The sequence below is a fragment of the Protopterus annectens genome, chromosome 6.part0, assembly GCF_019279795.1.
Source record: "Protopterus annectens isolate FY-2018-M chromosome 6.part0, PAN1.0, whole genome shotgun sequence".
NCBI lineage: Eukaryota > Metazoa > Chordata > Ceratodontiformes > Protopteridae > Protopterus > Protopterus annectens.
Genome location: NC_056737.1, coordinates 1,606,332,158 through 1,606,359,179, shown reverse-complemented (window position 1 = coordinate 1,606,359,179; position 27,022 = coordinate 1,606,332,158). Strand labels below are relative to the sequence as shown.

The following is a 27,022-nucleotide window of genomic DNA, read 5'->3' as shown; positions in this document are numbered from 1 at the left end:
CCCTCCCCTCTTCTCTCATCCTCTGCTAAAGCGGTATCTGAGAGGGGCCAAAAACTTAAGACCACCCAGGAGAGCTCCAACTCCTGCCTGCGACCTCAATTTTGTATTGGAAAAACTCAATCTCCCTCTTTTCGAGCCAGCTGCTACTGCATGCTTAAAATTTCTCTCCTGGAAAACAGCTTTCCTTTTAGCAGTCACTTCAGCTAGAAGGATGTCTGAATTACAGGCTGTTATGGCAGTGGAGCCTTTCGTTGTTTTTCATGCGGTCAGGGTGTCTGTCAGGACCAATCCATCCTTCATACCTAAGGTGGTATCCAGTGTGGCTCTTAATCAGACCATTCATTTGCCAACTTTCTTTCCCAATGCACAGAACAAGGGGGAGTGGATTCTGCATTCATTGGATGTACACAGATAACTTAGATTTTACTTAAACAGGACAAAATCTCTAAGAAAATCTGAACAACTACTGGTGACATTTGCTGCAGGGGCAGAGGGAAAGGCTATTTTAAAGCAGACTATTTCCAAATGGATAAGCCATTGTATTCGTTTCTGCTATATGCACCATGATAAAACTATCCCCCAGGGGATAAGATCTCATTCCACCAGGGCTGCATCTACTTCTACAGCCTTTCTCAGAGGTGTTCCTACCAGAGACATTCTAGAAGCTGCTACCTGGAGCTCAGTTCATACATTCACCAAACATTACCATTTACCTTTCTTCTCTAAATCCAGAGCTGGCTTTGCCACTGTTGTCCTGCAGGGCCAGCTCAGTTCATACGTCCACCAAACATTACCATGTACCTTTCTTCTCTAAATCCAGAGCTGGCTTTGCCACTGCTGTCCTGCAGGGCCTTATAGCTGGTCCAAATGCTGTATAAATCCATCCTTCCAACCATAGCTTTGGGAATCCACCCAAATATAATGACTGCAATAGTGAAACACGAAGAACATAGTATAGTTATGTACACTTACCATAAATATAGATGTTCAAGAGTATTCACTGTTGCAGTCCTGGTTACCTTCCCTCCAGCCCCCTGTTTTTCTCTTACTATACCTCTACGTTCTTTTACTATGCTTAAAAGCCTTTTTAGTGTATTTGCTTTTGTTTGGATGTATATTTTTTGTGTTTTTAATTTTATATATATATATATATATATATATATATATATATATATATATATATATATGTGTGTGTATATATATATATATATATATATATATATATATATATATATATATATATATATATATATTGCTCCCCATTTGGATGGCACCTGACATCTGGGGGAAGAAAAACTGATGTAATGGCATTGACTGCATGTTTTATACCCCTGACGACCTGACGTCATGGAAGAAGGGACGGCAACCGATGCAGGACCCAAGACTTTGTTAATCAGGCTGACTGAGGGCAACCTGCCAGCAGATTACCCAAATGTAATGGCTGCAACAGTGAATACACTCGAACATCTACATTTATGGTAGATGTACACAAGTGTACTTTCACTATCTTCATATGGTGATGTTTTGTGTCATTTTATTGTCATTCTTTCTCTCTACAGGTAAATGTTTTCTTAGCGTTACACATTCCATCAGATAGTGCCCCCCACCAGCTCATTCATTTCACCAGTGAGTATGAAAGCCTGGCCTGTTCCTGCTGCAGAAATCTGAGATGAGAGCTCAGTTCACCCCCCCCCCCCGACAGGAGTTGAGTAGGATGGAGCAGCCATTGTGCCAGTCATGCGTTTATGTATGTTTCCTTGGTCATCCCCTGACTTCTTTGCTGTACATAGCCACACCTGATCAATGCCTGCTCTTGCAGTGGAGTGGGTTATACTCTTCACTTCCCTCTCCAGGATGGGTGAGCTGGCTTTGGCTAGTCTCTTTCACCCTTCCAGCATCTGAATCACTACTTAAACTTTGGTTATTTGTATCGTCTTCAGCCTTTTGTACCAATGGGTCAGCACTCAGGTAGCTGTATTATTTGGTACTTAGAAATTGCACAGTAAAGATACACAGCATGTATGCACATCACCTTGTAGATATGAAAATTGCTTCCCTGTAGTGGCTGATTAAATAGGCTCTTAGAGGAGGTTCACTATCTTTACCTGTGTTTGGAAAACCTGGAACTTGAACTTCATGATTGGCCACCTTGCCTGTTCTCCATTTGATCTGTATGCTTCAGCAACTGAACTTCATTGCATTAAAGATGATATTTTTACAGTTGTTAATCACTATCACATCTTCTTGTAGGGTGGTGTCACAGATAACTTGATTAGGTATTTTGTTAGAGTCAGGTAGCTCTTAAATGTGTAACAACAGAGAAAACGCAGATGTCTGCAAATCATTTGGAAATCTCAGTTGTTGTCTACTGAAGAAGCCCTCCTTTGCAGACCAGTATATATCGTGAGTACATATTTATTAGTTTTAATGTGTGTAATGAAGTACTGAATTTCAGTAGCCATTCAACGCATGTTTGACCACTCACTTTTTGATATAGTCAAATGCTGATGCTGTTAGAAGATTTGTCATCATTGGGAGGTGGCAGCAAGAAGTCCAGATCTAATATGTATTTGTGTGAGTATGTGACATGACGATATATAAAATTTGTTTTCTCTCACTCTCTCTTTTATTTAGCTTGAGCCTTTTCCAAATGAAGTTCTACATCAAAGGCCGAATTTGAATGCTGTTCGCTCAATGGAGAATGTCATTGAGATACACAGTAAGTTGACACATAGAACTGTGAATGATTGTACTGCTGAGCTTTATAATGTTGATTAAAGCTGCTACAGAATTCACTTATTCCTATTCCCTCTATACTGGGTATATGAGTAGCACATAGAACACAGACTTCCCAGTGCAGATTTCAGACATCCAGAACATCGTACCTGACAAGTTTGAAGGGATGTAGGCAGAGTCGTATTACTTCACATAGTGTGCAAATGCAAATTCTTTATCATCGTGCGTCACTGACCAACTGATGTCAGCCTGACAGTATTCACTAGAAACCACCTCACAGTGAAACAAACCAGTTTTCTAAAGTAAGGATTTGTGGCTCTGTATTCCCATTATATCAGAATATGCATGCTTCTTCCAGAGTTGCACAGTCACTATAAAGGATCACTCTCTTCCATCCTAATCATATACCTTGAAATAAGAAGTGAGCCCATAACTAACACTGCCTTTTTTCTTATCTCCGCAGGTAAGCAGTGGGCAATATACAGTGAGTGATCCTACCACTCACTGGGAACACTGTTTTTAATTTAATGAAGTAGACAGGAGGGCAGTCACTCTATATTTGCTACAGAGTAGGTGTACTTGTTTTATGATAAAGCAGACCTGTGTACTCTTCAGTTCCAACTGCTTATCACTTGTTAAATAGACACATTCCTAAATTAATCTTTCTAATACCTCAGAATATGTGTCAAAGTGTTTAGCCCTGAGATTGCACAAGTTGAACTTTTCAGATGTGTACTTATGTAATATGTGGACACTGCAGGCTTGTACATTTCTGTATCTCAATAAAGTCTTATATTAAATGCATATTTTAGGCTGTGATGAAAATAAAATTCAGATTGTTTGCCTTTTCATTTCTTAATGTAGTTTACAGACTGCTGCTCAAACTTGAGACTTAGAAGTGCAGTATATCCTTGTTTTGTAGTGGTCTTGACACATTTATGGTCACAGGCGACCACATAGTCAGTGAATCTTCTGAGAACTAGTCCTGCAGATCTGTTTTTCCAACATTTGGGGAAGAGCTTCTCATTGACCTGTGGGGTTAGGGCACCAGCCTGTTGTACTAGCTGCACATGTACAGGCCTGCTAAATGTTGGGACAGAGTGGCCCATCCTGTTTATGCAGGATCGTATTTTATCAGAGGCTAGGGGATAGTTCCAGGTACCCCCCCCCCCAAAAAATAAATAAATAAATAAATAAATACATGCACACACACACACACACACACACACACACACACACACACACACACACACATACACATATATAGGTTTACTGTTGAAATTGCGAACGGCACTTGGGCGACAGTCAGATAGTCGAACGTATAAGGTCATAAACACGGATGTCGAAGACATAATAATCAATCTAGGAACGGTTTTAACATGGGTCGAGGTAGGGAAGTTGTTTGTAGTAGGGAATAATACTGAACACTTACCTCGACCCATGTTAAAACCGTTCCTAGATTGATTATTTTGTCTTCAACATCCTTGTTTACGACCTTATACGTTCGGCTATCCGACTGTCGCCCAAGTGCCGCTCCTCAATAGTAAACCATATATATATATATATATATATATATATATATATATATATATATATATATATATATATATATATGTGTGTGGTGTGTGTGTGTGTGTGTGTGTGTGTGTGTGTGTCTCTGTGTGGGTTTGTATATAGATAAATGTAGATTGATCTGTGTGTGTGTGTGTGTGTATATATATATATATATATATATATATATATATATATATATATATATATATATATGTGTGTGTGTGTGTGGGTGTGTATATAGATATAGATATGTAGATCGGTCTGTGTAGATATATATATATATATATATATATATATATATATATATATATATATATATATATATATATATATATATATATATATAAAATCAGCTTGCAATCAATTTCCTGTGTGGTGGAATATACATGGTAATAACTATTTCACACTTTGTATACTTGCTGTTTTGTGCAGTGCTTTAGGGGTGAAAGTCCAGAAGTGGTAATATGACAGATTGCAGGTTTAATGCATCCTGGGCTGCTCTTGACTGTTACTGACCTTCTGTTTTAGTAGTCCAGCCAGTCTGTGAGTCTTTAATAATACCTCTCATGCTTTAACAACTACCCCTATTCATGTCGATGCATTCCCACCCTTTCCCGAGAACCTTTCCCTCCCCCTCTTTGTCCTCTGTTTAATTTCTTCATCCCTCAACCTAAATTATTATTATTATTTTTTTTTTACTTCTCTTGTAGACTGTAGTGCATTTACATTGTAAGATCCCAGCATACTTAAGTTCTAAATATTTGTTGATAAGCACACCACTCTCAAGTCACGAACCTTCTTTTTAATATTGTTCCCAGTTGTAAAATGACAATGCAGTAAAAACACAGTAACAGTTAAGCGCTTTCACTCAGGTATATCCTGAGCTTCATCAGAACATAAAAGTACTGTTTGTTAACTATTTTTATATCATCATTCAAAATTATTCCAGCCAATAATTTAATGTTATACATATTAATTAAACTGATGTCATTGTTAAAATTCTTGCTCATTAACTAGTTCATCCTCACTTATCTACGTTGGGCTGTTGTGTTTCAAAAAAGTTAAACTGCTTACCAGCCCAAGCTGAAAAGTCAAAATCACCACTGAGGTTGTTTGTTGCATTAATTCCTCTTCCAAGGCGTTCATTCAGGTTGTTTCCAATCAAGGAGGCTGTAGTACCTCTCATTACTTGGCTGTGCAGCCCAGATCCGCCATTGCTCATTCTTGTCAGTGTCGCATTCATGCCCTATGATTGGTGGATTCCTTCTGCCTGGAACTGCAGCTGATTCCCAGGCAGACTGGTATTCAGAATATTGTTTTGGTTCGGCTGATTCGCCGCAGTCCGCTCCACCAAGTCCATCAATCTCTGAAACTCGGTCGGAGTGACTGGTTTATCAGAACTGGATAGAGGATTCAAGATGAGGGTTAAGGAACATTTTAATTGTAACAGCAAGGGGGTGGTTTACATCAGCATTTGTCAAATATGGTATAGTTTTTATATATGCAAGACCGAGAGGGCTTTGAGAAGGTGTATATACTAACACATGTATGAGGTTACCATGAAAAAAGACACCAATGAATTACATAAGCATCAGAGAGAATGTTCAGATATTATTTTTAAGTTTTTTGTCCTGGAACAAATAAAACAAGATGCTAGAGGTTGTCTATGGGAAGCTCGCTTAGAATATAAAGAATTATATTAGCATCTAAAACTAGATGCAACTAAAAAGCTAGGTCTAATTGACCATGTGAGTAAAGACAGTGTCCAAACTTTAGGGGGATTAGTGTGTTTTAATACATTTATTCATTTTTAGACAAGAATGTGTAGTTTACAGTTATTGATTTTGTATGATTTTTAAGAATTGATGGTATAATTTTAACACCATGAGTTTAATAGGCACAGGCAAGTGAGGATGAACTAGTTATTGAGCAAGAATTTTAACAATGACATCAGTTTAATTAATATGCATGAGATTAAATTATTGGCTGGAATAATTTTGAATGATATAAAAATGGTTAACAGACAGTACTTTTATGTTCTGATGAAGCTCGGGATATACCTGGGTGAAAGCACTTAACTGTTACTGTGTTTTTACTGCATTGTCGTTTTACAACTGGGAATAATGCTAAAAAGAAGGTTTGTGACTTCAGAGTGATATTGTGCTTATCTACAGTTTTGTTCAAGTTCTCCTTTGTCTAAATATTTGTTGCTACCCTTGAATTTGTGTAAAATACTGATTAAAAGCTTTTTGTTTTCATGAATATGATGCAGTTAATATATTTTCTTTTTTTTTTTGGAAAAGGTTTTTGGTTTGCTTCTGTTAAATATGGAATGTTTGGTGCTATATATTGTAAATGTTCTGTGCTTGACTGTTTCACTTCTGGGCTGAAGCTGAAATTGTACTTTTTAGAGTGGTCTTGTACCCCCACTTAAATATAAATGAGAAAGTAGATTACATAGTTAGACAGATAGATAGGCAGATAGATTTCCACTGTAAAAAAGGTGGGGGACAACCTATAAAAATATAACAGCATGGTTTAAAGTAGTTACTTATTTTATAAATGCATTACAGTTTGTTAAAAGGCCACATCCCAGAGACTCCAAGACCCCTTCCTGTGGCTGGTGGAGAAAAAGAGCTATAGTAAAACCTAAAAAGTTTTTTTTATAAAGTGACTCCTTCAGTAGAATGTCTTTAGGAAGCAGAAATACTTTGCAGAAAACAAAGGAAGATCCACACAGACATGGAAGCAACATGCAAAATGCCAACTGTGCAGTAGCTATTAGCAAAGATTGTAGCCAGGAACCTAGAACTGAGCTGCTCCAGGTGACCAGTGGCTGGTGCATAGAAGGAGCAGGTAGAGCAACATGGAGTTCACTGGGATATTTCTGGGATCAGTAAGGAGTACTGGATATAAAAGTCACATAAGAAACATATTTCTTCTAAACCTAAGGAGCATTTAATGCCTCATAATATATTGAATTTCATTTGATTTTCATAACAGACTTGAGGGTCTGAGAGATACTATCTTACTTTTAGTGTTGGTACAGGGTATTAGAACAATGAGTAATGGTCCCAGAGGAAAACACTGCATGATGAAAAAGGTAGTCAGCTGTGCACATGGTATAAAGCTAAACAGCACACACATATGTATATGTATGTATATATATATATATATATATATATATGTGTGTGTGTGTATACAAAACATAATTCAAAGCTGTGATTGTTCACAATGTTCTTATTTAGTATGATGGAATGATTATGGTTCAGTTTTATTCTCTGTATGTAACATTTATGTGTTGGCTTGCATGTGTGAGCAAGTGTAACACCTTCGTTTGTCAAGACGTTAAGGAAAGTAATAAAACATAGTTTGCACTACCCATAAGAGCAGGAGCAAAGAATTTGAAGTCTGTTCAGAACTGCTCCACAACAAGTAGCACTGTCCTGACAGTGTCATGGCAGTTAGCATGGTAGATTTATTACTTTCCATTAGTGTAGTCAGCAGTAAATATTGCCATGCTGATTGATACAGCACTGTTTCAGACTTTCATTTCTAGCACTGCTCCATCATTGTGTTTTCCAGGCATCCGTCATGACAATTTGTTGCCTTTGTATTATGTCCCACCGCCTCTTCCATTAATCTGGGATGAGTATACCACCAGGTTTATGAGGGAGTTTCAGACAGGGCTGTATCTAGCACAAGACAACCTAGGCAGCCTCCTGGGTAGTGTAAGCTGGAGGGACCCATAAATGTCAGCATTATAGAGGAGGAAAAAACAAAGAGTGACTCCTATTCTGCCTTCTCAACCTGGATGACTGGGTCCGCTCTGGTTTGATGTGTGACATCTCCAGTGTCTTCTCTTTCATTGTCTCATATTTAAAACCAATGAGAAAGAGAGACTTCATAGAGCTTGTTGCAATCAAAATAGGCCATTAGCAGACAAGTCTGCAGTAGGGTGGTCTTTTAAGAAAAACAAGTGGTACCTCTCAGTGCTGAAAGACAGTCGGCAAAGTGGATATGATAAGTAACAGTACAGTGCATTTGGCATGTGCATACATGCAAGTATATGAGTGTATTTCTGTGTATGTGTAAGTATTTATGCATAGTCCCAGGAAAACAGACAGATTCTTTCTCTCAGCTGTCCCTGATTTTGTGCAACATCTCTGATTTTTGCCTCATATTTTTGCCATCCCTTTTAAATTATTTCATTTTTTTGTGTAAGTCAGGATTAGCGGCAATGAGTAATGCCAGTCATTACAGCTTTATAGTTCTCTTTGTTCAGAAAATGTATGTCTGTGCACTAGTTGGTTGTTCTGTTAACTTTTTAAGTGAAGTAAGAATTATCTACATCTCATCTATCCCTGATTTTGCAGAATGCCTATGATTTTGCCTGATATTGTACCATCCATCAGAAAATGTATGATTTTCTGGTAAATCAGTAAGGATTGCCTTCAGTCAATAATTCTACTCAAAGAGTTTCACAGTTTTCATAAAATGTTTAATTGTCTGGTAGATTACTGAGGATTGATTATAGGCAGTCAGTAGTTAGTTTCTTAGTTCTTATCATTTAGAAACTGTGTATCCATGCACCACTTGTCATTCTCTTACCTTTTTAATGAATTAGAGTGTTGTCCTGTATTTTGTATCAAATTCTTGCTTGCTTTTTGTTAAATTCTTCATTTTCTGGTAAACCACTGAGGAATATAGCCAGTCAGTGATGCCACTCATTACAGTTTCACAGTTCTCATTGTTCAGATAATGCTTGTGTATACAACACGTTAACTTTTTAAATGAATTGGAGTTGTCCAGCACTTACTGCACTGAAATATGTCTTTGAATTCCTAACAAACTGCTTCCAGTGAACAACAGTACAGACTTTGATTCCTTTTACTTACTATATGTTTGCCTACTGTGTGACTTTGAGCAAGTCCGTTTATCAGTGTTTCTACATAACCATTGAGAAGGGGCAGTTTGTCCAGTTAACAAACAGGTAAAGTAACAAAAATATTTAAAAACTGTCCCTTTTTTGGCTTTATCTCTGCATTTTTTGGCTTTGTCCAGCATCCTTGAATAAGGAAGCTTAGAGGTATTTTAGACTATTCCTTGAAATATGTATAGCTTTATAGCAAATTGTTGTGGATTGCAGTCATAAATAATGACAAGCATGTGAGTTTCAGATCTTATGTCAGATTTCATTTCATTCAGAAAGTACATATTAATGCAAAGGGTTGTTATTCCAGCAGTTTTCTGAATATATAAGAGAAATATTTGAAATCTATTCCTGATTTTTGGTCTTTGTCTCTGTAGAGCTAAAACTTTGAGCGAGCAGAAAAGAATTGCAGTGGGTTGCACTATATGGTTCTGACAGCAGCTAGCAGAGATATTTCTGGGCCATTATTTATGCATTTATTCATTCATTTTGTCTCAAGCTGATATCCAAGTATACAGACATTCATGTTGTTATAACTGATGATCATATATGTGTTCTGGTGTATGTGAGTGTGTGTGTACTCAGATGACATAGTTTTCAGTGGTTCCCAATTTTGTCTCATATTTGTGGTTTGTTCTTTTCCTTGTTTGTATAGTTTGTGGTTTTCTGGCATAGTGATGTGGATTACAGTCACTAAATTATGACATATGTGAATTTCTAACTGCATATCATTCAGAAAATGCTTTCTAATGCAAAACTGGTTATACTAGCACATTTTTAAGTATATAAGATCAATATTTAAAGTCTGTTTCCTGGTTTGTGACTCTGTCTCTGATTTTTCAGTTAAGAGGTTGGCAAAGCATGGGATGCAGTGAATTGCAGTGTACAGTTCTCACAATAGAGAGCTGAAATGCATTTGCAGGTCATTATCTAAATGTTCATTAATTTGATTGTAAGCAAACATCTGAGATGTACTCATTTATGCAAGAGGCTGTAGCTGATGGTCACATCCGTGTATGTATGTTTGACACCCCTGCACTAGCCCTGTAATCAAGGAGCCTCAATCCTCACCACTGGCAACAGTGGGGGACGTACACACTGGGAGGATGACAAGTACACACACAGTAAAGTGCAATTTCCCATAAGAGCACACAAAGATCACAATCAGACTGGGGTTGGTTTCTCCCTCTTTCTCCAGATCCCCAAAAAGACTCCCCACTGGCACAGCTATTGGGTTGAGATCTCAGCTGAGTGGCTAAGCTAAAACCTCCTGCACCCTCTCTGTCCAACCAGTGTTCCATGTCCTTGCCCAAGCAGCTGACACATTCACACTCTTTGAGGTTTGATTTATATACAGACACACACACATGCAGACACACCTTTGAAAGGCTAGCACAGGTTTACTAGCAATGCCCTCTTCTGCCCAAGCTATAAGATAGTTTCCACTGCCACCAACCACTCTTATCAGCTACTTTAAGGCCCTTACAATGGGTGTCCAATCCTACTCTGTAATGTTACTGTTAATCCAAGTGGTAGTCTGACCAAGCAAGGCTATTAGAGTGGCCTGTATAGTGTCACCAAATCGATATGCAAGTACTCTGACAGCTTAAACATATCTCACAAATATCAACCACAAAGATAGGTTTAAATCAGTAACTGAACACAGTAACTTCAGAGTTCAAAACCACAGGAAATATTTTAAAACAATATTACAGGACAGTCTCAGATAAATACAGAAGACATCTAAACTAATCTTTACTATATTCCTAACTATATCTAAAAGAGTCACTAAGCCCTAGAAACTTACCTATAGAGCAAAGTAAGTGCAGATGGTGGTGATGATGAGTGAATGTTCTTGTTAGGTTCAAGACAAAATACAAAATGCACAGTTTCTCTCTCTCAGAGAGTTCTTAAGTCAATGTCAAGTATTACTGCTGGGTTAGCTTGGTTGACATCACTTTTTGTCACCTGACTTCAGTTTCGAGGCTAAAACAGAAACTAACAGAATTTAACATCTCTGTGTTAAAATGTACATCTCTCAGAATTGTACAGCTGCTAGGAAGTCATAAAGCAATAAAATAGTTTTTACATTTTAAACCTAATAATTACTTCTCTTTCAAGACAATACAAAAACTTCTAGCTCTAGACATTGTATCTGCTGTACTGAAACTGAGAGAGAACTTTTACAGCACAATAATAAAGCAATCTAATTTCAACTTATTTTCTGTTCTAAGTCAGCAGGGCATGCTTACATTATTGAAGCTCAGTGCATAACATACAGTTCTCTATAAATCATATCAGTATTCACAAATGACATAGAATTATTTACAAAATTCCAGATAGCTGGGCTGGCAGCATGACATTTCTTCCCCCCAAAAAAACTCAGGCTAGTTTTTCAAGTGACCCTTGCGAAATGTTGCTTGAGAGGGTTGCCTCTCTGGGAATACCTTACCCCCATTCCCTGTCTTGGGAGCCCATCTGCATTGGCATTGCTAACCCCAGTGTTGCGGCACTGTCATATCATATGCTTGCAACCCTAGGCTCCACCTTAGTAACTTGGCATTTTGCTGGCTGGTTTGATGTAGCCATGTTAAGAGATTGTGGCCTGTAACTACAGTGAATTCTCTTCCATACAGATAAGGCTGAAGTTTCTGCAGTGCCAAGACTATGGATAGACATTCCTTTTCTACAGCTGCATAGCATTCCTCCCTGGGTTTGAGCCTAAGACTGAGATATACCACTGGGTGCTCTTCTTGCTCTGAGGAAACCTGGCTAAGTACAGCCCCCATCCCATGATTTGAAGCATCTACCTGCCCAACAAATTATGTGCTGTAATCTGGACTGGCTAACACAGGGAGTCCTCCCAATGCTCCTTTAAACTTCTAGAATATCTGCTGACATGCTGGGGTCCACACTACCTTATCTGGCTTGTTCTTCCTTGTCAGGTCTGTGAGGGGAGCAGCTATGATACTGTAATTGGGAACAAACTTTCTGTTCACCTACTTTTTGGTAACAGGGGCAGGCCATGCCTGACTGGCTTCCACTTTGGCAGGTGCTGACCTTATCTTACAACTCCCCACTCCATGTCCCAAGTAGGAGAACTCTGCCATACCCACCTGGCATTTGCTGGGCTTAATGGTCAACACTGCCCTCTGTATTCTGCCTAGCACCTCCCTGACAGGCTGAAGGTGCTGTTGCCAAAAATAGCTGTAGATGGCAATATCATTTAGGTAAGCAAGGACAAAATCTCTTGCTCCTACTAGGATACCCTCTACCAGCCTCTGGGAATTCGTTGGGGCACTTTTCATCCCAAAGGGCATCTTCATGAACTCATACAAGCCAAAAGGAGTTACAAAGGGTGACCTGTCTCTAGCACTGGGAGTCAAGGGCACCTGCCAGTAACCCTTGGTAAGATCAGTAGTGGTGAGATACTTAGCCCCACCCAGCTGCTCTAAGGCTTCATCTGTCCTAGGCATGGGGTAAGCATCTGACTCTGTGTGACTATTTAATTTCCTGTAGTCCACACAAAACCTGGTGCTGCCATACTTCTTGGGTACCAGCACTACTGGGGAGGCTCAGGGACTGCTGGACTCCTGAATTACCCTAGTTCCAACATTTCCTGTATCCCCTCCCTCAGAGTCTGTTTGACTCTGTCAGGCACCCTGTAAGGGGCCTGCTTAATAGGCTTTTGGGGTCCTGTATCCACCTGGTGCTGCACCAGGTGGGTGCACCCTGGTTTCCCAGTGAACATGCCCCCAAATTCCTGTAACATTGCTAGGATTTCTTGAACCTGGGTAGGGGATAGCTGCTGGGACATTGCTACCCCTTCCACTGAGGTGTCAGTCTAAGCCTCACTGAGGAGATCAGTCATCAGATCCGCACCAGACTCCTCCTGCCATCCACTATAAATACTCAGCACAAGGGCCTCCCTATCATGGTAAGGTTTCATCATGTTAACATGGTACAATTTGTGCCCCTGCCTCCCTCCTTGCAGTTCTACCATGCAGTTAACCTCACTGACCTTCCTTACTACCTTGTAGGGTCCCTCCCAGGCTTCCTGCAGCTTGTTGTATCAGGAATGAGAACCGTTATCTGCTGCCCTACAGCATGCTCTGTAGCTTGAGCATTCCTGTCATGCCATACCTTTTGCTGCTATTGGGTTTCTGCCAGATTTTCCTGGGCCAAGTGCATGAGTTCCCTGAGCGTTGTCCTGAGGTTTAGGACATATGCCACAACAGACTCCTTGTGAAATTCATGCACACCCTCCAACTCATCTCAAATCAAATCTAGAGGTCCCTTCACCCTATGCCCATATGGTAACTCAAAGGGTGAAAAACCTTTGAATTCCTGAGGGCACCTTTCTGTAAGCAAACAACAGATAGGGCAAATATTTGTCCCACTCCCTCTTAAACTGGTCTGCAAATATCCGTAGCATCATCTTGAGTGTAGAGTTTAACTGTCAACAAGACCATTAATCTGGGGATGGTAGGGGATGGTCTTTAAGTGCTTCACCCCACAGTACTTCCACAGACAAGCCAGCAGGTTTGAAGTGAAATTGGCATTTCTGTCAGTCAGTATTTCTTTTGGGAAACCTACCCTGCTGAAAATCTCTAACAAAGCATTTGCCACCTTTTCTGCCTCAATGGAGGACAGAGCCATTGCCTCAGGGTATCTTAGCATAATCTACTACCACTTGGATATACTTTTTCCCTCTGGAACTTGGAATACTCAGAGGCCCCACAATATCCATAGCTACCCTCTGAAATGGCTCCTCAATCACAGGCAAAGGCATCAAAGGAGCGTTCACCTTGTCTCCTGCCTTGTCGACCTTTTGCCACTGCTCACAGGTCTTGCAGTACCCTGTTATAGCTCTGAAAATCCCAGACCAGTAAAATTTCTGCATAATACATCTGTTCATACGTTTTATGCCCATATGACCTACAAAGGGAATATCATGGGCTATGGCTAGAAGTGCCAGACAGTAGGCTGAGGGCACAACCAACTGCTGTATTCTCTCACCCTCTAGCACTCCTTCAGGGTTCCACTCTCTATACAGTAACCCTTTGTCCCAGTGTACATATTCCCCCTTCCCTTGAGAATTATGTGCCTCACTAGCTACCTCCCTCAGGCCTTGTAATGTAGGGTCTGAGAGCTGAGCCTGTCTCAACTCTTTCTTTGTAACCCTTCTCAGCTGCCCTTCCACAGGAAGTCTGGTATTCTCTTATGAGGTACCTCACTGTTAGCCCGGGTACTACTACTCACCTCTGCCCTTGCAGTCACTCTGTCCAAGGGAACATCAGTACCCACAAGCAGTTGTGGCTCACCTTCAGTCTCACTGCTACAGGGTACTCCCTCCCTAAAGTTACCACTTCACCAGTCCTGGCTGCAAGTGTATGGTCTGTCTGGGTCTCCCCAGGCTACCAGACCCACATGCTTGTCTCTAAGCCTGACTGCGTGTAACTGCATGCACACATGGTACTGCATTATCAAAATCAATCCCTGTCAGGATATCTGCATGGATATCCTCAAGCAAAACTACTTGCTGGCTTCCTTTTCCACGCTCCCAGTCAAGGTGAACCCTAGCTAAAGGTATTTGAAATGGGGTCCCTCCTAAAGCTCTATCTGGAGTAGACTGCCCAAGCAAGTAGTGCTCCTCTGTGGCCATTGCAGGTTTCACAATGGTTATGTCAGTGGCTATCTCTCTCTTAGCAATGGCCTCTTTCCCATCCACTAAGATAGGATATAACCTCTTGTGCTTGTTTGGTACCCTTGTTGTCTCAAGACAACTTACTGCTGGCATTTTGCCATTCTTACTTACTGGATCTCCATCCTTTTGTTCCTCACCTTGCCTCCGTGGACATCTATATGCTACATGGCCCCACTTGTTGCATTTAAAACATTTAACCATTGGTTCTGGATATGTACCTGGACTAATGGCTTCCTCTGCTACTGGCCAGCTCTGTAGGGGCAGTCTGGGCAGCTCACCATGGGTTCCCTTAGACCAGTGAGCCACACTGGGTGTCCCTCTCCTGTGCAGTGATGCCCTGCTTGCTAGATATAGGTCTCCCTTCTTCCCAACTCATCTACAGTACTGCATGGTCTATCAGCTAACTAGATTCTCATGTCCTCAGACAAAGTGCTAAGTGCTTGTTCCCTCACAAAAAGGTCTGCCAGCCCTTCAAAAGTAGTGACCCAACATCCACTCACCCACCTTTGAAAATAGGTGCTTAGTTCAGCAACTTATTCACACACACTTTCATCTGCCTTGCGTGTATGTTCACAAAACATTTTCCTATAAGCTTCAGGTGTTAACTTAAAGCATTTTAAGAGACAGTTCTTTACAATATTATAATTTAAGCAGTCAGTATCACACAATTTAGAAATAGCAGTTACAGCTTTATCATGGAGTAAGGGGGTCAGGAACTGTACCCAGAGCCCTTGGTCAGCATTACACTGTTTACATACCCTCTGAAACATACGAATGAAACTATCAAAATAATCCCCCTCTGTAAATTATGGAACAAATTACTGACCTTTGTTGCTTCTGGGGTTCGGTTACTCCCTTCAGTATTACCTCCATGACTCTGGCAAAGAGTCAGCATTTTCTTTTCATGTTACCTGTGCCTCTCCTTCTCCTCCACCTCTAGATGTCGTAGTTTCTCATTTTCCTCAGCCTCTAGCTGTCTCAGTCTCTCTGCTGCTTCTATTTCCAAACGCTTGGCCTCCAGCTCAAGCCTCTTTAACTCCAGACGGATTTTTAAGTCATCTGTGGAAAGGTTGAGCTGTCCATTTTATGAGAGTTGTACATCTCCAAGGCCAGCCCGGTTGTCCTCCTGATCACTGGTCTGAGATGCAGCTGGCCCATAGCTACAATAATTTCTGCCTTAGTCAGATTGGCATACACCAGTCCTTTAGCCTGGCACATCTCAGCCAACTGGCTGTTTGTCAGATTGCCATGCTCCTCTGTTGACATGCTTGCCTGCTCTCCCTGACTGACTAAGGTATCAAAAAAAAAAACAATTATGATGTGAAACTCTGAAGTACAATCACCTTCAGTGACCCACTGTACACACGTTGCAGGAATTCAATATCCACACCACTACAAGACAATTAATATGTGATGTGGATATCCCACCACTGCCACCAATTAATATCTGACACCCCTGCACTGGTCCAGTAATCAAGGAGCCTCAGTCCTCACCACTGGCAACAGTGGGGATGTACACACTGGGAGGATGACAAGTACACATACAGTAAAGTGCAATTTCCCTTAAGAGCACACAGAGGTCACAGTCTGTCTGGGGCTGGTTTCTTCCTCTTTCTCCAGATCCCCAGTAAGACTCAACAACTGGCACAGCTGTAGGGTTGAGATCTCAGCTGAGTAGACAAGCCAAAACCTCCAGCACCCTCTCTGTTCACCCAGTGTTTCGTGTCCCTGCCCAAGTAGCTGATACACACACACACACACACACACACACACACACACACACACACACACACACACACACACACACACACACACACACACACACACACACACACATACTCTTTGAGGTTTGATTTGTATACAAACACACTCACACCTGGGAAAGGCTGGCACAGGTTTAGTAGGTATGCCCCCTTCTGCCCAGACTGTAAGGTAGTTTCCACTGCCACCAACCATTCCTATCAGCTACTTTAAGGCCCTTACAAAGGGTGTCCAATCCTACTGTATAATGTTACTGTTAATCCAAATGGTAGTCTGACCAAGCAAGGCTATTAGAGTGGCCTGTACAGGGTCACCAAATAGATATGCAATTACTCTAAGAGCTTAAATTTGTTCCACAAATAACAGCCACAAAGATAGGTTTAAATATATTTAATAATAATTAATAAAATGAACAAGACTATACTCAGTAGCTCAACATGGTAACTTCAGAGTTCAAACTCACAGGAAATATTTTAAAACAACATTGCAGGACAGTCTCAAATAAATACAGAAAACATCTAAACTAATATTTACTGTATTTCTAACTATATCTGAAAGAGTCACTAAGCCGTAGAAACTTACTTACAGAGCAAGGCAAGTGCAGATGGTGACGATGATGATGTGTGGATTTTCTTGTGAGGTCCAAGACAAAATACACAATGCCCAGTCTCTCTCCGAGAGAGTTATTAAATCAGTATCAAATATTACTGCTGGGTTAGCTTGGATGACATCAATTTTTGTCACCTGACTTCAGTTCCCAGGCTAAAACAGAAACTAGCACAATTTAACATCTCTGTGTTAAAAATGCATATCTCTCAGAACTGTTCAGATGCTAGGAAGTCATAAAGCAATAAAACACTTTTTACATTTTAAACCTAGTAATTACTTCTCTTTCAAGACAATGCAAAAACGTCTGGCTCTAGACATAGTCTGCGATACTGAAATTGAGAGAGAACTTTTATAGCACAATCATAAAGCAATCTAATTTCAACTTATATTCTGTTCTAAGTCAGCAGGGCATGCTTTGGTTGCATTTTTGAAGCTCAATACATAACATACAGTTCTGTATAAAGTATGTCAATATTTACAAATGAGACAGAATTATTTACAAAATTCCAGATAGCTGGGCTGGGAAAATGACGGTATGTATGTATGATATACACACATATATGGATCCCTATAACATCGCTGAAATTTCAAAACTCTGAAGACCATATGGCCGAGACCATATGTCCAGAGTTTTTAAATTCTAAAAACAAAACAAGAAAATAAAACAAAACAACTTGCCTGTATGTTTTTGTAAGGGGGCATGCTCCCCTGCACCCCCAGACCCCCCGCCACTTAAATATACCAAGTCCAAGATCGCACTGCAGTGAGGAAAATATCAACTTCCAGGTTCCATGCTATATGGCGATCCCAATAGACAGTTTTCTGAGTTTCACAACTTCAGACATATGGTCTTCGGACACACACTTGGCTCCTGCATCCTATTATAGTTGCAGTATAAAGGAAGGAGTTGATTGTAGTAAACAAGACAATAATCACCAGAGCCACAATCTTCATGTGCGATACGTGGTTTCCTTGTTTTGTTGACTGTAGACAGGGTCTTCATTTGGTTAGCAAAAAGTTGGGCAACATGATGTCTACATGTTAAATGTTAATATTTTATCTCTGAATACATTTTTTTCAAGCATATGAGCGTGAAATGCACTATGTTGGTCTACAACAGTGTTGGGCACTTAGTGCAGATGAGTAACACTGTGATCTGTTAACGAGCTGCTTCCTATAGTGCAGTGTTTGATCTCTCAACCTTCATTTTTTTACTGTGTGACCCTGACCAAGTCACTTCAACAAATTGTCCTTTTGGTCTTCCCCAGACAATGGACACTTGCTTCCAGTGGGCTGTTCCAAATTGCTAGCAGATAGTACCTCAGTATATGCAGTTTCACTGTGAATGTCAATGCATCTCTTGTAATGGCTTGCCAAATGCACTTTCAATAAATGAGAGTTTTTTGAAAGAGAAGTTTAACTTTTGTGTATGTTGAATCTGTTTTCAGTAAGAGAATGTTTTATTCTTGTTGTGTATAGTAAACAGTTGTTATGTTTTGCTGTAAAATTTGTAAAATAGTTTTAAATTGCACCCAAATCTCTGTAATCATTGTAAAAGTAAATAGTGTTCACATTGACTGGTATTTTATGTTGTGTTTTATGTTAACTGGGAAAAAACAATTAAGTAATGTGGATAGTATAGTTGGAGGAGTCCATTATCCCCATGGCCCATCTCTGGTTCCATGTTTTTGTGGTGGAATCTGGTATGGTAGAAATTTAATTTTCTGTTTCAGCATTGTTTCTTAAGACCTAGCCTGCAAATGAAGCTTTTTCATAAAAACTTTGTGTTTTGACAGTAATTGTTTGGTAGTTGTTTTTAACCACTAACCAGTATTGTTATAAATGAAATGTCTGTGCTGTATCATCTGTGATCGCTGTGAAGACAGCAACAGACTGTATTAAATTGTATTTGTTAGTCAGTCTTACACACACAGTGACATGGAGACTCAGATATTTAAGAACATTGTAATGTGGGGTGTTTACTGGATTCAGTCTTGGCTTTCAGATACTGTACACAATTTAAAATATAAGGCTTTATTCCTGACTCTAGGTGGCTTGTTTACACAGCATCCTAGCTATCTTTTATTCACACTAAGTAAATTATGTGCTGTAATTGCCTAGGGAGCCAAGATATGCATTTGATAAACTCTCCAAGATCCAAGATCTGGTATAACCTCTACAGTAGATTTTGAAATTCCCTTCAATGCAAAACTCTCTCAGTATCTAGTTCTTTTACATAGGTTCATAGGTAGGTACTAGGCTGCCTGCCCGAGGGCATTTATAAGCCTAGCCAGAGTGTGTCAGCTTTCACCGCCCCCTTGATTAATTAACTGATCCTCTGTCGAGCAGAGCCAATGAAGTGATCCCAAGAGTATATTTTCTGTTACCCATCCACTCGTCAAGGTTTCTCTTGAAGAGTGTTAGTGAGGGGCTCTGCCTAATGTAGTTTGGAATGTTGTTCCAAAGCATGGTGAATCTCTGTAACAGGAATGTATCCCTCCAGCATGTTCTATTTATTGTTGTGGCGAGGTTTATCTCACTAGAGCATGTGGCTCGCAGTGACTTGGATTTCTTTAGGTGGAGCATGTTCATCAATTCTGAGTTGGACATGGCTTTGTAAGTCAGGCAGAGATCACCTCTGAGTAAACGATATGCCACTGAGTACAGCCAGAGTTTGTTCAGTCGGCTGCATAGGACATATGTTTGAGGTCAGTAATCCTCTTGGTGAGGTACTTTTGTGATCTTTCCAGCTGTTGGAAGTGTCTTGTGAGGTACATCCCAAATGGGACATTGTACTCTATGATGGGTCTGATGAGTGACGAGTAGAGGGGTACTATAACCTCTTTATTTCTAGACGCGAACCCTTTAGAAATTAGATGGGCCACATAGAAGGATTTCCTAACTACTTTGGCAATATGATTGTCAAAGGAGAGATTACTATCTACCTGGTTCCCCAAATCTCTTATTACCTCTTCTGTATTAAGGGGGCTGCCACCTATGTGGTAATTCGTGGGTATTTTGTTTTTCCCATACAGGATGACTATGCATTTTTTGGCATTTAGCTTGAGGCCATGACTTTGACACCAGGTGTCCGTCTCAGTAAGGCCCTTTTGGAGGATGTCCGTGTCTGCCAGAGAGTCAGTTATGGCTTCCAGTTTGCAGTCATTGGCAAAGTTGGTTAGCCGTAGTCCTCCTGTGTTTGCCTGTACTTCTGAGAAGTATATGCCGAACAGTAGGGGTCCCAGAACCGAGCCTTGCAGGACACCACTTGTGACTGGTTCAGAGTCGGACCTGGAGCCCGCTATTTTTACCATGTGAGTTCTGTCTGTAAGCCAGTTGGCAACCCATCTCATGACGTAGGGGGTTATGTTCAGGCTGGTGAGTTTTTCTGTAATACCCCAGTGGGGAATGGTGTCGAAAGCCTTGGCAAGGTCAAGGTAGGCTGTGTGAACCACCTTTCCCTCATCTGTGGCATTGGTGACTGTCTCGAAGAAGTCAACCAGGTTTAGTAGGCATGATCTGCCCTTAACAAAGCCGAACTGGGTCGGGTCAAGTGTTTGGAGGTTCCCAATGTTTTTGTTAATGAGTTCCATGATGATGCGCTCCATAGCCTTGCAGACCAGGCTAGTCAGGCTTATGGGGTGATAGTTACCAGGGTCAGTTGTGGCCCTTCCTTTGTGGAGAGGAATATCCATTGCTGTGCTCCATTCTATGGGCATGTAGCCTGTTGAGAGGCTGAGTTGGTGGTGGTGGTGGGGTGTGGACATCCAGAGTGATTAGTTTATGGTCTGATCTAACCAGTGACGGGTTGGCCTCCGGTGTAGAGCACCTCGCCCATGTTGGTGATGACCAGGTCCAATATGTTTTCACCTCTGGTAGGGGAATTTACCAGCTGATCCAGGGCGTTTGAGTTGATGAATTCCAGGAAGCGCTGGGCCTGGGAGTTTGTACTTGAGTAGTTTTCCCAGTAAATGATAGGGTAATTAAAATCGCCCAATATCAGGGTGTTCAGTAGGACCTTCATGTTTTTCATTGTTTCCAGAAAGGTGGAGTGGTGGTCCTGGGTCATGGAGGGTGATCTGTAGCAGGCCACAATTTGCATTGCAGATTTGCCCGATGTTAGTTGCACTTGGATGATCTCAGAGGTATCATGCTGCGCCACTAACTGGGAGGTGTAGATATCCTTGATGAATATGGATACACCCCCCCCTTTTGTGTTTTGGTCCATGTTCTGTGGCTGAAACGTGTGGTATGAGTTATAGCCCGGTAGTGCTGGGATGCTCTCTGGAGACTTGAACCAGGTTTCAGTTACTGCACAGATGTCGACATTCTCCATACTGAGGAGTGCTTTGAGCGCGTGCATTTTGAGATTTAAACTCCTGGCGTTGAGTAGCATAACCCTCAGTTTTTTGTTAATTGTGCTGTTTATGGAGGTGGGTTTGACTTTTGAGCTTTGCCTAAAAAAAGGCACTATAGGGGCAGCAAGAGTCTTGGCCAGTATTTGAATGCCTAGGGGTGACAGGTGCAAGCCATCTCTTGCGAAGCAACGCGGCTTGTCAAGCATGTCGTCCCAGGCTGACAGACACTGGATCCCCTTTGAATGACACCAGAAGCTTAGCCAATTGTTGAAATTGATCATTTTTTCTTTATGAGCATGGATGTGATGTTACACACCAGTAAAAAGAAGACATGTCATTGCACTGTGTAGTTATTTTCTGCTACTCACTCAGTTCACATCTTGAATTCTAATGCTTATTGAAAGAAAACTCCTGTATTCATTGCTTCAGAAATAAATATTCCCAGGTATCTCACACTTTTGATGGGTAGCCTAAATAGTGTATCTTGTTACCGTTTGCTATGCTAGATTGAATCTTTCAGTTGACCTAGCATGAATTACAGGACAGGAAGGAAGTGAGTGCTCAATCACTCTAGTTATGGTATTAAATATTACATTTCATTGCCCCAAATGAACTGGACTAATAGGAATAGTTTTCTGACAAAAAACACATTTTCATAATATTTAGGGTTTGTAGATAGCATTATAAATGTGAAGGTCCTTAGATCTGGTATGAGGAGGTTCCTCCTCATCAACAGTATGATTGATGGCACTAGGCATTAGGTATCTTGGCATTTTTAGGTTTTCCAGATTACTAGCACCTCACCTTTTACCTACAATACTGTGCAAAACAGATGTTCTTTGTGTTTCACTGTTGCAGTCATTACATTTGGGTTATCTGCTTGCAGGTTGCCCTCAGTCGGCCTGATTAACAAAGTCTTGGGTTGCTGTCCCTTCTTCCATGATGTCATGTCATCAGGGGTATAAAACATGCAGTCGATGCCATTACCCCAGTATTTCTTGCAGTGCAGTGCCCGAAGCAGAAGCAGTTCGCAAGTGCCGGTTGGCCGACTCCTGAAATTTTCATTTTCGAGTTCCAGAACCGAAGTCTTCAACTAAAGCTAAGTACCCCGTTGGTGAAACTTTTTCTTGCTCCTTACCGATGTCAGTAAAAGTTAATAATTGCATTATTTGTGGAAAGCAAATACCTCATAAAGATTTTCATTCATACTGTATTCCTTGCCTAGGCCCTGACCACGACGTACCTTGCTGTCGGTTTTGTGCTTTATTTAATCAGCGCATTATCCATCATCTGTATATTTTCGCCTCTAAATATTTCAGTTCTCAGTTTAATTATCCAGAAATGTCGTCGTTTAGCCATCCGACTACCGGGATTCCGGAAGAATGCAAAAATAAAGACAGAGACAGGCTGCCGAGGTCCAAAACTGCCGACGACGCTTCTCCTAAGCCAGTCGCCAGTTCGCCGGTACTCAGTGAGGCGCAGCCCCTGATACCCACTACTTCTGATTCGTAGGCTTCTACTGAGACCCATTCGGAGTCCAGTATGCCATGAGATGCTTCAACTATGGAACCCGCGGATTTCTCTACCTTGGATGGGTCCAGAGCCGCTGTGTAGGCACCGGCTTCTCAGGGTGTATTCAGGCCTATGGACTTGCATATTAAATCGACGCCTCCTTCATTACTTAGGCTAAATCTTGATCCATGTCTAAAAAACGACGCCCAGGCCACATGCTCAGGCCTCTATGCCTAAAAACAAATTATAAGAATGACTGAAGATCTAATAACTCTAATCAGGCGTAGCCAACCCTCCCCCTTCTAAGAGGCCTAGGACTGAGGTTATTATGAATCTTCTGATCAGGATTCTGTCTTTTTATGACTCTTCTGATGATCTGGATTTGCCCTTATCTACTTATGAGGATTCTGATGCAGAGAACTCTATTCCCTCTGCTTCCCCTCCTGATGATTTTTCTTTTGGGGAAACCTTACATGCTGTAAGGGAGCATTTCCACTGGGAAAGCCAGGATTTTTCTGATTCAAAAAAGAGGCTTAGGAATTTCCATTCTCCTACCTCAGCATAGTCTTTTAGCTATTCCTGCTGTACTAGACATTGTTGATGATGCTTTCTCAGAATCTAGTTTGGCCCCTGATTCCCTGCCTCCTGCTCCCAGAAAACCTGACAGATACTACAGGGTCCCCGAGTCCCACAAGTTCCTTTTCAAAAATCCTATTGCAGATCCAGAGACTATTTCACAAGGGCCCAAAGGCATTAAGGCTTCTACTGCTAAAAATCCTACCCCTTCTGATAGAGACTCCAGGGTGCTGGATAGATGGGGTAAGAAGGTTTACACTTCTGCAACCTTGGCCATTAGGGCTTTAAACTGCCAGTTTCATATGTTAAAATATCAGCAACATGTTATTGGACTGCTTAAACAGAAAATGATGTTGATTCCTGACTATGTGGAAAATAAAGAATTACAGGATTTAATGCATTCTGCTGAACAAGTTGGAAAACATACTTTGCAATGTGATTTTGATGCATTAGAGGCCTCTTGCAGGGCTGCTGTTACTGGGTCTGTGCTCAGAAGGCAAGCTTGGCTTAAGGAGCAATCATTGCCTGATCATGTTAAGGCTAAATTGTTGGATGCTCCTTTAAATCAGGACCGCCTGTTTGGCAACAAGGCTGAGGAAGTTCTTAAAAAGATGGAAGATAAAGCTAAATCTATGCAAACTGTTAAAGTTTTTTACAAGTTCAGCCTCCTAGATTTAGTAGGCACTAGCCCTCTAAGAATTGGTCCTTTCCAGCTCCTTCCAGGTCTTCTCAAGCCAAACCCAGACACAGCAAAAGCCCAGGTTTCAGTCCCAGGGGACTCACAGAACTAAGCAGTGGGGTCATCCACTTCCAAGTCTGGGAATAATAAGACCCCCCCCCCCATGGTAAACTCTCTCAATGACTTCCTTTTAAAATTTCCAAGCACTTATCAACTGACTGCCCCTTTGGGGGGGAAAGATTGCTCCTTATGCAAAGAATTGGGAACTCATTGCCCAGGACAAATGGGTTTTAAATATAGTGTCCCAGGGATACAGATTTAACTTCAACACATTGCCAGCACCAAGTGGGTGGCCGGACCTACCCCCAAATCAGTGGGCAGAGGCCCAAAAACAAGTACCTTCTCTCTTAAGCATGGGGGTTATTCAACTGGTACCAGAAGAGGAAAAGGGCAAGGTTTCTACTCAAGACTTTTCCTGGTACCCAGAAAAGACAATTCATGGCGTCCTATCCTGGACCTGTCTACTCTAAACACCTTTTTGGAAATTCCAAAATTCAAGATGCTGACTCTTCACCAATTACTTCCTATGCTAGGCAAAGATGCCTGGTTGGCAACACTAGATTTAAAAGAAGCATACCTGCAAATCCCAATCAGGAAATCTTGCAGAAGATACCTTCACTTCAAAGCAGGCTACACGCACTATCAGTTCTCTGCACTGCCCTTTGGCTTATCTACTGCACCCAGGATATTCACAAAGTGCCTAGCTCCAGTTATTGCATTTTGCAGGCAAAGAAATATTCAAATATACCCATACCTGGACGATTGTCTAATTCAGGCAGAAAGCCAGGACATACTTTTGAATCATCTGGCCTTTGTAAAAAGGGTTTTAACTTGTCTGGGGTACACCATAAATGAAAAGAAATCACACCTGGTACCCTGTTAGCTTGAATACAACTTCCCAGATGGCTTACCTCATGCCAGAAAAGCAAATTCATTTGACAACCTACTTCAAACAAGTGGCCACAAAAACCCTGCTATCTGCAAGACAAATACTGCAAGCCTTGGGGTTCATGGCCTTCTGCATTCTTCTAATTCCATATGCAAGACTGCATATGAGGAAACTACAGTGGTATGTAAAAAGCCTATGGTGTCAACATTCTCAAGACCTAGAAACAATGATTCCTGTCATACCTTGCCTACGCCTAGAGTTCCTTTGGTGGGCAGAGGCCTGCTACCAAAACAATGGACTACCTTTCACACCACCCCCTTCTGCCCAAACCCTAACAACAGACGCATCAGACTATGCATGGGGGGTTCACTTGGCAGGGAAGTGCATTCAGGGCAAATGGAACCCAAGTCAAATGCACCTGCATATCAATCAAAAAGAAATGTTAATCAAAAAGAAATGTTAGCTGTACAGAATGCTCTGATAGCCTTCAAGGACCACATTCTTCCAGGACAACTAACGGTAAAGACGGACAACACCACTGTTATGTGGTACATAAACAAGCAGGGGAGTACACATTCTTACCCCGTCTGCAGACTAGCCATGGCATTGTGGAACACAGCCTTGAGCTACCAAGTCCACCTACAAGCTCAATTCCTGCCAGGAAAATTAAATACACTGGCAGATGGAGTAAGCAGAAACCTCATGGACCCACACGAGGAGAAACTGGAACCAAGGATTTTCAACATGTTGACAAGCAAATGGGGGAGCCCAGATATACACCTGTTTGCCTTTCCCCAGAACTACCAATTGGACAAATTTTGAACAAGGACTCCCTACAAACAAGCCTAGAAAGTGGATGCTCTGTCCTTCAGCTGGAAAAACCTATCAGTCTATGCCTTTCCCCCTCTGCCTCTGCTCTCCAAAGTACTACTAAAAATCAAACAGGACAAACCAAGGATGATTTTGATTGCTCCAGACTGGCCGCGCCAACACTGGTACCCCCCTCCTGGGCAGTGTGTCACGGTTATCTCCATGGCACCTGCCTCAGACATGGCAGGAGAACCAGATTCTGCACTCTCCGCTTCCAACACTGAACCTTGCATCCTGGCTAATTACTTAATCTCTCCTTTACCATCCCTCAGCAAACCTCTGATGGATATCATTTCAGAGGCAAGGAAATGTTATGCTGAAAAATGGAAAAGATTCTGTGCCTGGAACCAATCTCAAGGGATGAGCACAGCAGCACCCAATTTACCTCAGATTTTACAATACTTAACTGAGATGCTTCACAAGGGCCTGTCTTTTTCCTCCATTAAAATCCATGCCTCAGCCATTTCAGCTCATTATAATACAGAACCTCCCCTCTTCTCTCATCCACTACTTGAGCAGTTCCTCATAGAGGGCCAAAAATTTGAGACCACCCAGGAGAGCTCCAACCCCAGCCTGGGACCTTAACTTTGTCTTGGAGAAACTCACTCTACCTCCTTTCGAGCCAGCTGCTACTGCAGACTTAAAATTTCTTTCTCGGAAAGAAGCTTTCCTTTTAGCAATCACTTCAGCTAGAAGGGTATCTGAATTACAGGCCCTTATGGCAGTGGAGCCTTTCATCATCTTTCATATGGACAGGGTGTCCCTCAGAACCAATCCA

The 27,022-nt window shown here is 41.4% G+C and overlaps 1 protein-coding gene and 1 long non-coding RNA gene across 7 annotated transcripts in view; one reads left to right on the top strand and one right to left on the bottom strand.

The window, feature by feature from the left end:
- The window catches only part of HDAC4 (histone deacetylase 4), a 3,124,471-nt gene that overhangs the window by 2,992,527 nt on the left and 104,922 nt on the right, over positions 1–27,022 (top strand). For all 6 annotated transcript variants that reach the window (XM_044075061.1, XM_044075057.1, XM_044075060.1 and 3 more), the window contains one exon: positions 2,635–2,719. In XM_044075061.1, coding sequence (XP_043930996.1) covers positions 2,635–2,719 — 85 coding nt within the window. The remainder of the gene's footprint in view (positions 1–2,634; positions 2,720–27,022) is intronic.
- LOC122804875 lies at positions 649–894 on the bottom strand. Its single transcript, XR_006365249.1, has 2 exons — positions 802–894; positions 649–713 (listed from the first exon to the last, which is right to left on the bottom strand). It is a non-coding gene; the product is annotated as an uncharacterized LOC122804875 (long non-coding RNA).